Source organism: Schistocerca nitens, chromosome 4 (assembly GCF_023898315.1).
Source record: "Schistocerca nitens isolate TAMUIC-IGC-003100 chromosome 4, iqSchNite1.1, whole genome shotgun sequence".
Classification (NCBI taxonomy): Eukaryota; Metazoa; Arthropoda; class Insecta; order Orthoptera; family Acrididae; genus Schistocerca; species Schistocerca nitens.
Genome location: NC_064617.1, coordinates 498532410 through 498548390, shown reverse-complemented (window position 1 = coordinate 498548390; position 15981 = coordinate 498532410). Strand labels below are relative to the sequence as shown.

At 32.9% G+C, this 15981-nt stretch overlaps 1 protein-coding gene across 1 annotated transcript in view; it reads left to right on the top strand.

Moving 5' to 3' along the window:
- LOC126252385 (synaptotagmin-12-like) overlaps positions 1 to 4259 on the top strand; it is a 45941-nt gene extending 41682 nt beyond the window's left edge. Inside the window, exons 7-8 of the mRNA XM_049953276.1 lie at positions 2702 to 2821; positions 3904 to 4259. Coding sequence (XP_049809233.1) covers positions 2702 to 2821; positions 3904 to 4074 — 291 coding nt within the window. The 3' untranslated portion in view covers positions 4075 to 4259. The remainder of the gene's footprint in view (positions 1 to 2701; positions 2822 to 3903) is intronic.
- Positions 4260 to 15981: the final 11722 nt, after the last annotated feature.

Here is a 15981-nt window from a genome sequence, read left to right as displayed (position 1 = left end):
TTCACGCTCACAGACTTTCTGAGAGGCAGTGTAGAACAAGAATCACAATTCAGCAAATCTGCAAAAACATGTTACTGGAAGGACCCTTCAGTACTGCGTAGTACAGGGAGGACAAGAATTCTACATGCGCATGAAGCTTTTCCAGGCGTGCGCAGCTCTGTCGACCAAGTGTACACTTCCTCATTATCACTCCATGCCCCTTAAGTAGCACCAGAGGGAAAGAGAGGGAGAATCTGGAAGACGCCACGAGTCAATATTAATTAGTTACTTTTGGCACGCTGAAGACTAAAACTTTATATATAGTACAAACTGTCAGCATACAAACAGACACTGACAATTTCGCAAATCTTAAACACTCAGTTTACCATGTTATCGTGACCTATTCAGTTTCCTAATCGAAAAAAGCATTTCGTGCACATATGTTGTTTGAGACGTTGTATTACGTTTGCAGTGTTATTATGGAGGAGTGGAAACTCATCCCGAGATTAAATAACATAGGACTACTGGACAGTTTTAACGTAAAACAATTTATCTTTTAAACAGGAATTACACTTCCGTTCGATCAGTTGTATCTGCACAGAGGAACACTCTCAGCTGAAACCACAACCAGCTCGAAAGCAGCTCAAAAACAGATGTAAGACTGGCAGTATGCCCAAGACTTTTAGAAAGCTACTTTTGTAATTCTTTCAATGCCACAACGAATTTTTCAAACTTTGCGTTTTCTTTAACACCAGTGAGCTTAAGGAAGTGGACGGTGTTTTATGTCAGAAGTTATCCCTTCGACAATGTGATTTTCTTTTTAAATGAATCCGCTTCAAATTAGAAATAAGTTTCCTCTCATCTTTCAATGTCTTACTGTGGACAGTGGGCATGTGCAGTGAAGTCCACTTGAAATGCTAGGTCTCTAATCCGTTCCAGGCGTTCTAATTTTGGTTCTTGCTTTCCTTTCTCTTTAATAAACTCATCAACTGTGGGTTTTAATTTGAAAAATCGTTCAAGGAGTGTCCCTTGACTTAACCTAAGCACTTTGCAATAGTATGTTGTTGTTGTTGTTGTGGTCTTCAGTCCTGAGACTGGTTTGATGCAGCTCTCCATGCTACTCTATCCTGTGCAAATTTCTTCATCTCCCAGTACCTACTGCAGCCTACATCCTTCTGAATCTGCTTAGTGTATTCATCTCTTGGTCTCCCACTACGATTTTTACCCTCCACGCTGCACTCCAGTGCTAAATTGATTCCTTAATGCCTCAGAACATGTCCCACCAACCGATCCCTTCTTCTAGTCGAGTTGTGCCACAAATTTCTCTTCTCCCCAATTCTATTCAATACCTCCTCATTTGTTATATGATCTACCCATCTAATATTCAGAATTGTTCTGTAGCACCACATTTCGAAAGCTTATATTCTCTTTTTATGCAAACAATTTATCGTCCATGTTTCACTTCCATACATGGCTACACTCCATACAAATACTTTCAGAAACGACTTCCTGACACTTAAATCTATACTCGATGTTAACAAATTTCTCTTCTTCAGGAACGCTTTCCTTGCCATTGCCAGTCTACATTTTACATCCTGTCTACTTCGTCCATCATCAGTTATTTTGCTCCCCAAATAGCAAAACTCATCTACTACTTTAAGTGTCTCATTTCCTACTCAATTCCCTCAGCATCACCCGTCTTAATTCGACTACATTCCATTATCCTCGTTTTGCTTTTTTTTGATGTTCATCTCATATCCTCCCTTCAAGACACTGTCCATTCCGTAGCGTCTCCATATTCTTCCTTCAGTTCCGTCAAAAATTGTGGCAACTGACAGTATACTAATGCATGCGACTCCAAAAAGTGTACTATTTGTACCGCCAATTTCGTCACTTGCACCATACCTGTAAATGTAACATAAAGTGCTTCTTGATGTACAAAACAGTGAATCCCATACAAATCGTCTGTTAAGCGTTGTAATTTTTTTGTTTCACTGTCAAAAGCATGGTGTTGTAATGCTGATGCGTAGCAAATCTGCGGTACCCGTCAATTACGCGCTTGAATAATAAATATTCAGAATTATCGTCCTTCTGTTTTGTGATATTAATTTTTAAAAGCTTCTGATGATAGAACCCTAGACTGACTCTTTTTGCGCAAAGGGCCACTGGACCTGTGAACTTCCTTTAGACCACTAACAAAGAGTGATGGATAAACACCACTGAAACCACGATTCTCTCGAACTGAAACAAGTCGTGCCTACCGAAAAATGCCGCACCAAAGAACACCGTCCCAAGGTACTGCTAAACGAGATGTAGTTCTGTACCAGGCAGTTCACAGAAGGGCCGAGCAAAGTTGAAGACTAACCGAATAATGGAGAAACAGGACGAACCTCGGACTAAACATGCAGTTTAGTATGCCGTGGCCGATCCTGACGCACAGAATAAGGAGCTAGCCTGGCTACAAGCGAAGCCAATGAAATATATGTTCTGGCAATTGTTGCTCACAACTACGAAAAAAGACCATACGTCGTTTAGTGAGGACATTCTCGCAATTCGCCTAGGTGAAAACAGAATTACAATATCTTAAACATTTCTTGACATATTGTGTTGATCGCCGACATAATGTTAACTTAAGTTTCATTTGAATTTTTCGCTTGTGTGTAATCGTTTTCTAAGAGAAAATTATATGCCTTTTGTTTGTTTATATGCCGTTTGTTTGCAGGTTTATTTATTGCAACATGGGAAGAAAGTTCATAAGAAGAAAACAACAACTAAACGTGGTGAACGTTGTCCTATCTTTAACGAAGCAATGATTTTCAGTGTACCAGCTCATGCTCTACAGGTAGGTCACAAATTGGGATCACCTCTTTTTTTATGATCAGTATGAAAACAAAAAACAAAGAAAGACACACAGCTAGCCCATTGGAAGTCAGACTCTTCAGGCATGCCATTTGAAGAAAGTATCAGTCAGCTTTACAGGACGACTGTTACAAGAGGACATCTGTCTTAGGTCTCTCACTCCCTGTTTTCCTTTTTCTAGTCTATTTCAGAACAGGCTACTCCCCCATGAAAATAATCTCCCCACATTCGTGTTTCCTACTGGATGGTAATACATTTCTTATTTAGATAATATTTCATAACTCTTTCTCTCCAAACAAACACAATTCGCTGTGTTGGTATTTGATCATTTATATACATGTAGAACTTGTCATATGCAAATATTCCACTGTATGGCTGTCTTCACTTAACACAGGAACTTCATTTCAATTGCCAGCATATGAGAATTTTCGTTCTGAAAGAGTACTCATCTTCCACGCTCACACTGTCGGGTCTGTCATTGTCTTTTAGCAATGTATCGTTTCTGTTCTTGATCTTAAGTGTTTGATGCATTGTACCTCATATACATGAATTATCTAAAAATATGACCGCAGGAAAAAAAGCCCAGACTGATGTATAGTGTATCTGAATGATATTTTGACAACATTGTACAGTATTTTTGAAATTTCCCATATTGTGAGATCATGGTTATGCAGGAACTTAAGAGTAATGTTTAAATTTCACAGAATATTCTTGAACAACATTCTGTACAATATATTCCATTATTCTTCCATGTAATTTAACACACTCCACAACATGACAACATTTATCAAACCCTGTTTTTTCATTGGTTTAGACAACATCTCTAATCATCTGACTCGTCATTCATCGTGTTCACTTTCCATCATTCAAACTTTCCATCATTGCAAACAGTTACCAACTGCTGCATGCAGAGCTAAAGCCAACTATGTGAGTGCACTTTTACTAATGAATGTCTTACATGATGTCTCGCATTTATCAACTGTATCACACACTAACATCAAAATAATGTATTGATGTTAATGAGTAACTCATTATGTAGCATAAACATGTTTTCTCCACTTTCAGACAATACAGCTGCGGGTAACTGTTGCAGAAAATACAGGAGAACCACGAGCCCGTGCTGTGGGGCATGTGATTGTGGGTGCCCAAGCTACAGGGAAGGCACTCTCACATTGGAGTCAAATGTTATCCTCTTTACGCAAGCCCATTGCAATGTGGCATGTTCTACGCAAATGACAATTCACTGTTTAAACAATGTAAAATTATTTTCTAACCATTACGTGTAAGTGATTCGATGGTACTAATCTGGTGCTATGCCTGCAACTTGCTATGATTCACTGTCCTTCATATAGAGATGACATAATTCTGTCATGACTGTCATACCAAGTTTCTTAAAGTCCTAGGTCCTTTCATAACTACTATCATAACTACCTTTTAGTACAAATTATTGAGTGAGATTTCATATGCACATTTTTCTTTGATCCTTTTTGTACATATTGAAAGACAATTTTATAATATACACTGTGACTCTATCCTTTTAATTTTGTTATACAGTTAGATCAGGAAGTAAGAAAGCATAATTTTTCAAAAATATCTTAAATATGTACCTGAAGATAGATATTTCCAAATGGTTTTTGTTTACCTGTGAGAAATAAGTGGTGGTAGAATGAAGCAGTACTTTCCTCATAAGAAAACTCATATATTTGGATATTGCAATTTTTCAGTTATTTCATGTTCTACAGTGATTCTGCGAAGCTGCCAACAACAACAACAAAAAAACAAGAACTTGCTAAGAGAGAATATTAAACAGATTCATAGTTTACATTCAACAACATATCTAACAACAATGAGTAATCCCAGCTATTGTATATCTAACAACAATGAGTAATGTCAGCTATTGTATATCTAACAACAATGAGTAATCCCAGCTATTGTATCACTGAAATAGGGGTCTTCTCTTTTTTTCCATGAAGCTATTGAAACGATGTACAAATAACTACAAAACAATCACCAGATTTAGAAAAATGGAAGAGATAAATGGACCAACTGAACAGAACATTAACATCACTTTAGAATTCCTTCTGTCGAGTAATAGTCAGAATATGTTTATTCTATAATATAAAACCTTGGAATGTAGTCAAATAAACTCATGACTTAAGAGACTGTAATTATCTAACACTTAACATCATTCTGAAAATTGAATTGTTATGGCAATCAATATTATATATGTCATTGTTAACCGATTACAATATTGAGGTCTACAGATGACCTTCAAATTTCGTTGCAGAACAGAGTTTCCCACACAGCTATACTTGTTGTTGATTGTTGTATATTATGTACAAGGATCATAAAACTATCATCTCATGACATAACAAAAAACTGATTTCAACATTAATTAGTCTTACCTTAAAATCAATGTTTTGTTTTTCTCCCACCATTTCTCTAACCTTTACAAAAGAAGATTTCTGCTGTGCCTGAAGATCTGCTTTCCTTTAAATGTTGCATGTGCATAATAATCACTCATTATACAACAAAAAATTCTGGTAATTTTCATAACTTATTTCATTCCTATTAATGTGGTAAATAATTGTATCAGAAATTATTAACACGTGTATTTGTACAGATTCTCATTGTGGGGCAAAGACACCTTCCCCCCTCTGATCTTGGAAGACACTGTGATATACTATAAAATCAACACAAGAAGAAAAATATTGAGTCTTCATTGTAGTAACAAAAATTAACAACAGTAGAAAATCTATAAAAATGGAAAGAATTATGTTACAGATAGATAATGTTTCTAGAACTTAAGAGCCTTTCCCAGAGAACAAAAAATGATGTGGACCAACATAAGAGGAGTTCTGCCATCTTAACAGCAGCTTAATGTATGTATGGAACTTCATTCTTATATTTCATATTTGCAGTACCTGTTGCTATCAAGAATTATCCATGTATTGGTTGTAATTAATCATGGTAATTGTTTTAAAGAGGGTCAGTCATCAGGTAATAATCTATGTTTCATATATTAACAGTACCTCAAGATGAAACTTTCGTAGTTAATTGTTTTTCTCCTTTTCTAACTAAACTAGAAACACTATACCATTGCCCAATTGTATCATCAAATATACATACCATGAGATTATCCCTGCATTTTAACTTTACCAGATATATAATTTGTAAATACCACATAAATACATTACTGCTTTAAATATGACAATAGAAGAAATACAATGGAATAACATCACCATCATTGTTGGTATTTGTTTCTGTTGACGTTAATGGACCTGTACATATAGCAGTGTCTAATCAGTGATAGGGATGTTTATGGTGAGGGATGATGATGAAATAATATAAGTATCATTGCTGGCATTTGTTTCTGGTATCATTAGTGGACCAGACATACAGTAGTGTCCAATATGTGATAAGGATGTTGATGCCGATGATAATGAAAATGAATTATAGAGAAATTCTGGTTAATTGCACAATTCAAGTGTCTTACACAATGTTTATTTAAATTTGATAACATTATAAGCATTTAAATTACTAAGGAAACCATTAAGTGAAAAGATAATATATTTCTTTGACTGTTTGCTCAAATTTTTCCTTTAATTTTCGTTCAGGTTGGATGCTATCTTCTTTTATCTGATGAAATGTCTCATAGCCCCTTGTCTCACAGTTATGTTCATTTCTTCATTTTCATATGTGTTTCTGTGTTATTATCCTTGCTGACCCTCTTCAAAATCTCCTTTTAACATTGAACCCTTTCATGATTTTTGTCATGGTAGTTGTAGTCCAGGTTTCAGGTACTAAGTTGTTAACATTTTTATTCTAGAATTGTAAAAGTTCTTGTGTCTTTTATTTACCTCATGCTTTCAGGTATCTATTGAGAAATTCCCATATATATGTTAAATTGTATGTAGCATCTCATGTTAGTAAGACAATGCATATTCAGGAAGACTATGACACATTTAATAAATGTACAAGAAATGATAATTCACATTACAGCTAAAAGACTGCGCTGTTTCTATTCGAATATATGCACAGTGACACTTGTTATATGTATCAGTGACATTCAGTAAATACTTATATAAATGAAATTGTTTAGCAAATAGATTATTACCATGTACATATAAATTTCAGCTTGCCATAAAGCAGCATAGATAACAACATGTAGAGAATCATAATCTTTAAAGAGCCAGAAGAAAATTATTCTTATATCAGATCTACAAAATTGTCTGCTTATACCTAAAAGCATATAACTGGATTTCTATCAGATCAGTATTGTTATTAGTTGCAACAAGAACTAAATATTTGTTAGTACTTTCCATTTGGATCTGGATTTTATGAGCTAATTGTAATAGCCTCATAAATAATATTAGTAAAAGCTTAAAACTACCACATCAAGTACTTGCATTGTTATGAGTAAATGCTTTTACTTTCATAACAATTGTTTTCTACTGAAATTGAAATGTAATATTAAAAGTGAGATTACAATGAAATACTAACAAAAAGTTTAATATTTAGCAGATGTACAGTATCCAAAAACAAAATAATAGCAAATCAAAGAACAAATGATAATGCAGCTGAAAGTGCAGAATTGATTACTCAGAAAGTATATATGGCAAATAAGCCCAGGAATTAGGGTAACAATGACACTGACTAGGATTCAGGAGGTTGAAGCTTCAAACCCATGTTCAGCAGTCTTGATTTATGTTTTCAGTAATTTTCCTAAATCACTACAGGGAAATGCCAGGATGGTTCCTTTGAAAGGGTATGGCCACTTTCCCTTTCCATCCTTCCCTAATCCAAGCTTGTGCTCCATCTTTAATGACCTCATTGTTGATGGAATGTTAACCACTATTCTCTTCCTCCTCCTCCTCCTCCAACAATGAGACTCTGACAAAAATCTTTCATATTTTCACTGAAAGGTTAAATTTTTTAAAATATGCAAAGAGAGTAAGATGTCTCAATGGCAGTCAGCTGTTTTCACATTTTGTTGTAAAATGAGTTATCATACATATAAGATACAAGAAAGTAGTTGGTGAAATAAAAGCAACAGAAGGAGTAAAGATAATCATCCACAGAGTAGAGAGACATAAGCAAGATTTGGAAGTAGTTGCTTTGCTTCTGGACAATGTCTTTAGAGGAAGCAAAGACCCACACGCGTTATCAAAAAGTTCATAATCTTATTTACAGGGCTGTCTACCATTCAGTATCTCGACTATATGGAAAATGGTTGTCTTTGTTCTTTTCCTTGTTTGAATCAATATATTTTATGACTTTGCAAAAAAATGCTTTTCGAACTTTGCACTTTTTTTTTTCTCTCTCTCTCTCTCTCTTCTGATATGTGTACCTCATTGATGGATTTTCAATGCTACATATGAATTTAAGTTCTTCAAAGTTGAAAGTGGCTACTTATTATTTCACATATACGTGCTAAAGTTGTATTAGAAACAAGTTTCACAGTTGAAAGTGCCTAATTATTATTTCGCATAGAAATTTTATAGTTCTATTAGAAGCAAGCAAAAACAGTCAACATCGTATGTTCAGAAAAACAGAAGATATTTAAAAAATTTAAAGTCCAAGGACACTTAGTGCAGCTTCCACTTCATACCATTTTATACTGTCTGCATAATATTCAGTTAACGAATTATCTACTCTGCTTATGTTTTACATATTCTACATTCATCTATACATTTCATAAATGAGAAAATATTGCTTTATTAGTATTTAAAATTACTATGAACAACATTATGTGAATGTCCACGGATGTATATCATTCTAAAAATCTTATACCTTTAGCAAAAGGAAGCATTGTCCAATTTTATCAGCTGCATCAAGCACAAAATTATCTCGTTCACGAGGTACAGCACAAATATTTTGTTTATCATCTGTTTTCAGTGTCATAAAAATAAGCTGTTAATATCTTTTGTAGGATAAGTTCCCAGTGTTATCATTTGTAATATAAAGCATAAATTATTGAAGATACATCACAGTGCAGAATTTGGGGTCAATAGTTTCATTCTTAGCAGATTTAATTTTAGTCCTAGTTTCTGTCTAAACAGTATCTGATGCTGGTTGTGATTAAAGAACACAAAATACTTAATGCTGTAGACTGATAATTTATTTGTTCATTGTCAAAATTATATCAACGTTTACGTTTATGGGTGGATATTGGTTAGAAGCTGTTTTTGGCTTACAGATGACTGCTTTCAAGTATCAAATTTCCTGTGAAGTGCCTAAAGTTTCTAAGCTTCACCTAGTTCCTCTGCATCATTCTCAATTAAGATGGCCTTCCAGCACAGCAAAAGTCTTTTTCATTCTGTCATTTATTCTACTTTCCCTTCAATGACAATCTTGTAATTGTATGTAAATAAAATTCAGAGATTATGAAAATCATTTTTGTAAATATATGTGTAACCATAGAATGTAATCATAAAATATTTTAAGCAGCAATCTCTTTCTTATTAATGCATTAACTGACTGCAAAAAGCCACCTCTGATCTGAGCTTGAACATAATAAGTACTAAGCTGTGTAGGTACTAAAGGAAATGGGGCCATTCAAAGGTAAATGAAAGATATATTTATATACAGAAGTATCTAATCGTAAGTAGTAGTAAACAACATGTTAGAATACAAGGTTATGTTCTTATTTGTATTGGAAGATATTTGAGATACTGTTTTCTAGTCAGATTGTTAATAACTGCTCTTTGACACATTATAAAGAATTTCATTAATATATATACATAGAAACATGTAAATAAATAAAATTGCAGAGCCAGAAACTTCCAGACTAATCAACAATACAGTACCATAAAATCAATGTGATGACAAAGGAAACATATATCACAATCATGCATAGTTTATAGCTATTATCAGTCTTTTAGATTCATTAAGAAACAACATCAAGGTCAGACATGTGTAAGAAATAATCTTTTCATGTACTGATATGAAATTAATTCCCTCTTGGACCTATTATTAACATATTACTGTTAATGTATTTACGAGTATATAAAATAACTACAATGATACAGTTGTTGCTTTGACATCCATTTAAAAATGAAATACCACAGTAATACAAAATGCAAATTTATGTTTGGCATACACGTTATGTGCTAGAGAATGAAACATACTCAAAATGAAAAAATATGAAAACACGTGGTTCAGATTTTAAAAGATAGACTCAGTTTTTAAACAAGTGGAAAACTGTTTTATGAACCACCACTCCACAAACAATATAAGAGAATGATCAGTGGTATTTTTATCAGATTTGTATAATATCTTGACATCTCTAAAACCACAGACTGGGCCTGAGATACGTCATAGCATGAACTTCATTTAAGACATTTTCTTATAATTATTTAATTTCATTGCTAGTGTTAAAAAAGATGATGTCTGGTTTGTAACACCTTTATTATTGACAAAAGATATATATTCACATGGGAACCGTGCATAATTTACAAATCTTTCTCTCTCTTATACATGTAGTATTTGCAATAAGAAAAAGAATCAGCAGGCTCTGTTGTGTGTTACCATGTTAACTGAAAAAACCTTATATGAATGAACCTGTGGTGGAAAATTATATCACAATAATGAATGTCTCTTGTTAGTATGTGCTCTGAGAGTTGCCCATTTTTTATATCTTGTCATTCCCTCTGAGTTTTTCAAGAAGTTATGAGACTGCCAACATTTTACAATAATTTCTACTCATTATTTGAAAAAAATCATATATATCGTCTTCACTATAATTCACAGCAATCCCACTATTTTGTCATGAAGCAAAAGCAGTGGACTTTATTAATGAACTTTCATTAACAGATTCACACTTCCCAACCCATTCATTAGATTTGCTCGTAAACCAGTCATATATGATTTAGTCAGGACTTGTTTTGGCTACCATATAAAATGTAGTAAAAAATATGGAAATGGACTTGTTCAGTACTTATTTCTCACAGGTAGTACTACATTCATCTCAAATAACTTATGTAATCTGGATTTGATTACATACATTTCTTTTGTTCCTGATTTTCAGAGATTTATGTGTTTGCTCTTTGTTTTGCAAAGATACAACAATTTGATGCTCCTTTCTGCAGTTCCAGTGTATGTGCTACATACAGATACTACAGATCGAAACTTTCATCCAAAACACAAAGGGGTCAGAAGGTGCAAAACTAACAGCAGGATAGCAATAGAAAGAACAAATATTTGTTTATACGTTGAAATTCAGACTCAGTACCAAGAAACAAAATTTAAAGTATGTCACCACATTATTATTCTGCATACTGCAGTGCTCATACTGTAATCTTATACAGTGACACACAAACATTCTGTTTCTTAGATTTAACGTGAAGGAGAGATAACGAAGAATTCAAGAAATAATATAGCTCAGTAAATAAATTACTATAAACTACTTCTGTGTGTCCTTTTCATTTGTCACATGTGTTAGTGATTTATTGAATTTTGTAAGTTCCAGAATAAGGTATTTTGGTCTGAACACATGTCACACCTTTTCTCATATATATTTGTATGAAATTAATCATATTCTTGCAACAAGGAGGTCACATTTAAAACATTTTAAAGTTGTGTGAGGGTACACACATAATTTGTGTAATTTACTGAATTCTTCTAATAACATACTCAGGAAATTATTTATCACTGGATGAAAATGGATCAATACCAGTACATATATAATATTACCCAATTCATCTTGGAATCACTGCACATCCTTTTCTTGGCAGAAAAAAATCCCAAACTGTAATAAAATAAAATTCAGTCATTATTTCAATATAGCATTGGTCTAGAATGTATTAACTTTTATTTGTGTTCTTTAATTAATGTGTGATATGGAGTGAACTGTTATGTTTCATCATATCAATATACTAATGCAAAATACATCCCCATAAACAAAGTACTACAGCATGGTCCAATTACCAAGTTTCAGACATGCATTTTCTCAAAGTTCTCCTTCAATTAATGCTGGACTAATACACAGGTAGGAATTAATACTGTTGCTTGCCCTATTCCAACCTCTTCTCCCTTTCCTACACTTTCCCTAGTATTTTATAACGTATGTATGCTGGAAATATACTGCAAACCTAGGAATACAGATGATTTCTACAGCTATGAATTAAACAACAATAACTAGTATCAACAAACACATTCAACTAGAAGCTATCTTCATTAACAGAAAATGATGTCTCCAAATGTTACTAGTTTTGTGATTAAAATTAATTAAATCTCACTATTTCCATTTCCTTTTCTAAATATAAGTTATGATTAGCTGTTCTTTTCTTTAGCACTGTAAATTCTACTACATTTTGTTATTACTTTTCTTTGTATTCATTATATTCATTAACGATTTCTATTTGCCACATTCATTTTGGGAATCATCATCCATGGAGCTATTTAATCAATACAAAACATAAATGTTATCAGCTATTTAGCCCTTCTCAGATATATCTATAGAAAATTTGCCCCTGCTGAGTAAATGCTCATCATAAAAATGGTTCACAAATCCTTTTACCATTTTCTTCTTGTGATAATGCATTACGACTGTGAAAGAACTATTACTGTACCAATTTTTTTGTTTGTTTGTGTGTGTGCTCTTTTAGCTAACAACTTCTAGGTTTTATTTGATCAGCTATACAAGTCCTACATTTCTTTCTGCCTGAATTAAATGAAAATGTGGACTGCTGCTTAATTCTGTTCTTCAAAAAATGGTATTACAAAACCAGATCACGTATGTGGATCTTGGAAGTTTGTATGCATGACAAACTGAACTCTGTTTTTATAGGTATTATATATTACGTATTCATGAAATCAGTATGTTTTTTAATATATTACAAAATAAACTGAACATGATTGGGAATATTCATTACTGATTGAAGAACTATTGCTACAAACCTTGTAAAAACCTATCAGCTATCTAATCTGCCTTACTTTGGATCTTTTGCACATGTGCTCATCTTGCTTTCACACTGTATTCTTTTAAAGAAAATAACAGCACTTCTAACTTTTTTTTTATTCACCATATATTTTTCTTTGTGAACTTTTTCAGATTTCCCTCCATTATCATCTATATGTGACTGAATTTCCAGGTTTACATGATTGGAAATATGATATGTTCCTTGTGATTTCTATTTTGTGGAAGCAAGCATGGGAAATGAGTAGATAAAAGATAATTTAAAAGAATATTAGATTAAATATTCTAAAATACATTTTTGAGAAATACTTTAGCGTTTGGATGCCCTTACACAAGTTTAATCACTATCAGATTTATCAGTTGATAACAGAAGTCCTGTTGCTTTGCACACTACATCTAAAAATAAAATATCAACTCCTGTTACTGAACAATCTCTGATACAGTGATTTACAAAAGTTATTGTGATGAACATATTATTAGCAAAGCTTTTGGTACAGAAATAATGTCAGTAGCTATTATGCTACATTCATTATTACAAAACTGAACAACAAACCAATCATACATTAATGAAGCTAGCTCTCAGATCAATATTAACAAGTATTGCTAAAAATTGTAACATGTATAATATTGAGCTTCAGGTGTTTCTCAGGAAAAAGCAGAATCTTTAACCATATGGGTGCACATTTAAACAATAAAGTCAGTATATTTCAAGAATTCCAAACAAAGTTACTCTCAGATCAAGTAAATATGTATATAAACTGTTTTAGTCCAGAACAACCACACATGTACAACTTCATTAAGCTACAACACAATAACTGTTATTTTTCCTTTCTGTCATTAAAAAAACAAATTACCATTACTAGAATTTTGTTCACCTGCCTGTAAACTCTGTAAATAATTTGAGAGTGAAGGTAACACCTCAATGAATAGTGGAAGCATTGATTCATTGACAGGCATACAAAAACAATGAAAATTTGCTAGCTTTCTAACAGATCAGTGTAGCTGGGTGGAGTGTGTGTGTGTGTGTGTGTGTGTGTGTGTGTGTGAGTGAGTGAGTGGATGGGCGAGCGGGTGTGTGGGCGGGTGAGAGTGTGCAGCCACATGCATGCATGTATCTCCATGTGTGCAGAAGCTGATGAAGTTTTCATTTGTTTTTGTGTGCCAGTAAACACCTCAAGACTTCTACTATTTATTGAGTTGTTACCTTCAGGCCTAATTGGTTTACATTCTGCCAGAACTTTCCATGCCCCTGTCTGTACACTCTGTTACCTAATGTATGTTATATCTTTCACTGAATGAGAAATAAGCTTATGAATTTACGCAACAGTAAAACTATGGCTATATGCTAAAATTTCTCTCCTGTGATACACTGTGTTACAAAAAATTCACCGATTTAAACTCAAACTCCTGTTATCTTAATAAATCAACTAAATTACTGGACTAACTGCTGATAACATGTTTTGATATAAAAACCTTCGAAAAGATAGTATCATGAGGGTACAAACACTGTATATTATGTATTTTCATGAATTAATTTTCAAAGAAAAATGGAGGGTTATTATTGTTTTATTTTAAGTTTTCAAATTTTATAAGGGGCAGAAGTATAATCTTCAATGCTTATTGTCTTAATTGTAATCAGTTGTAGTGAATACTATCTTATGATAGGGTGGAGACAATAACACTGAAGAAATGAGAATAGAAGTAAATTTTATTTTTTGAAAATTGTCTAATAATGGAACAGCTATGTCCATATTCTTCTGTGATAAAATTGTAAGAATCATGAATGAGTTTCATTTACTTTTTTTAGCATTAAAATGTTTTAGTCAAACTCTATTTTTGCACGTGTTGCAATTGAATAGTTTTTGTTAGTAAATTCTGCATTTATAACAGATTTTTCTATTTCTGTGTAAAGTTTTTACAGATTATGTAAATGCCATTGTTTTTTTATACTCATGGAAAAAAAATATGTTTACGTTTAAAATTCAGTCTGTAAAATAAATTTCATTGTAAATAATCTAATTGATATGTGAGTGTAACTTCTTATCCTGCTCAGACTCAAATTCACGTCTCAAAATGGCAAAAAAACTCAATGGATATTACAGATCTGGGCTCATGGTATTTTATGTGCTTGTAATATATCTGGAAATTAAAATGTACTGAGAGTGTAATAATAAACTGTGAAAATTTTGGAAATACATTTCTTTTTGCTGCAACCATGGTTCCCTTTGTCCTCAGAGAAGCTGCCATTATACTTAACTGAACTACTATAGTGTCAGAAATTACTTGTTGTAAAGGTATTAAAGTGTCTGCTATTCTATCAATACTTTTCTGATTAACCAAAAAAATGTTCTAATCAAAGACATATTAAGCTTTTTTTTAATTCTTTTGTTCATTTTACATTACAAATACCATTACATTTCATGCCTCAAAAAAATCTCATGATATACAAAGTGATTTGCTTTGACATTTCATTTCATTGTTAATGGTATCCAAATATTTTTGAATAGTTACTGTAACAGATTTTTAACTTTTGGCCACAATATGCAATAATTATACACTGAGAAATAAAATACATAACAATACAATCCCATGTACTTCAGTGGTACAATATGGGGTATTGGCATTGGAAAGATCATTCCTTCATGGAATTGAAAATACAATAACCAAAATCATTTAGGAGCTGATAATTACAAAACTTTAATTTTAGTGCATTTGAAATTTTATTGACATTAAAAAATTATCTAGAAAATATATGGACTACATTGCAAGAAATATGATACTGTAAACAAATTCAGTTACAAGCTAAGCTTTTAGGGTACTTCTGCAGTACTGTGGGAGACTCAACACAGTAAAGTAGTGTTGTGATTAATATGTTTTCAGTTGAAGAATTAATAATGACCTTAAGGAAACTGAAGGGCAATAAAGCTATTGGACCTGATGGAACAGTAGCATCAAACGATTTATAAATTATGAATGAACTGTGGAGGAAAGTTCACATTGTGGTGCTTCTAAAAATCAGGAAAAGGTCTCACTGAATACAAAAATTTTAGAACTTTTGTTCTTTTGCTAACTTTACACTGCTTTTCAAAGGATTGTTCTTGATACAATAGTTGTGAAGATTGATAGGAAACTAATTTCATAGAAATATGTCGCTTACAAAGGCAAATAATAATGTGGTTTACTTGCGAACATCAGAAGATGATGAATAGGAGATAGGCTTAGAG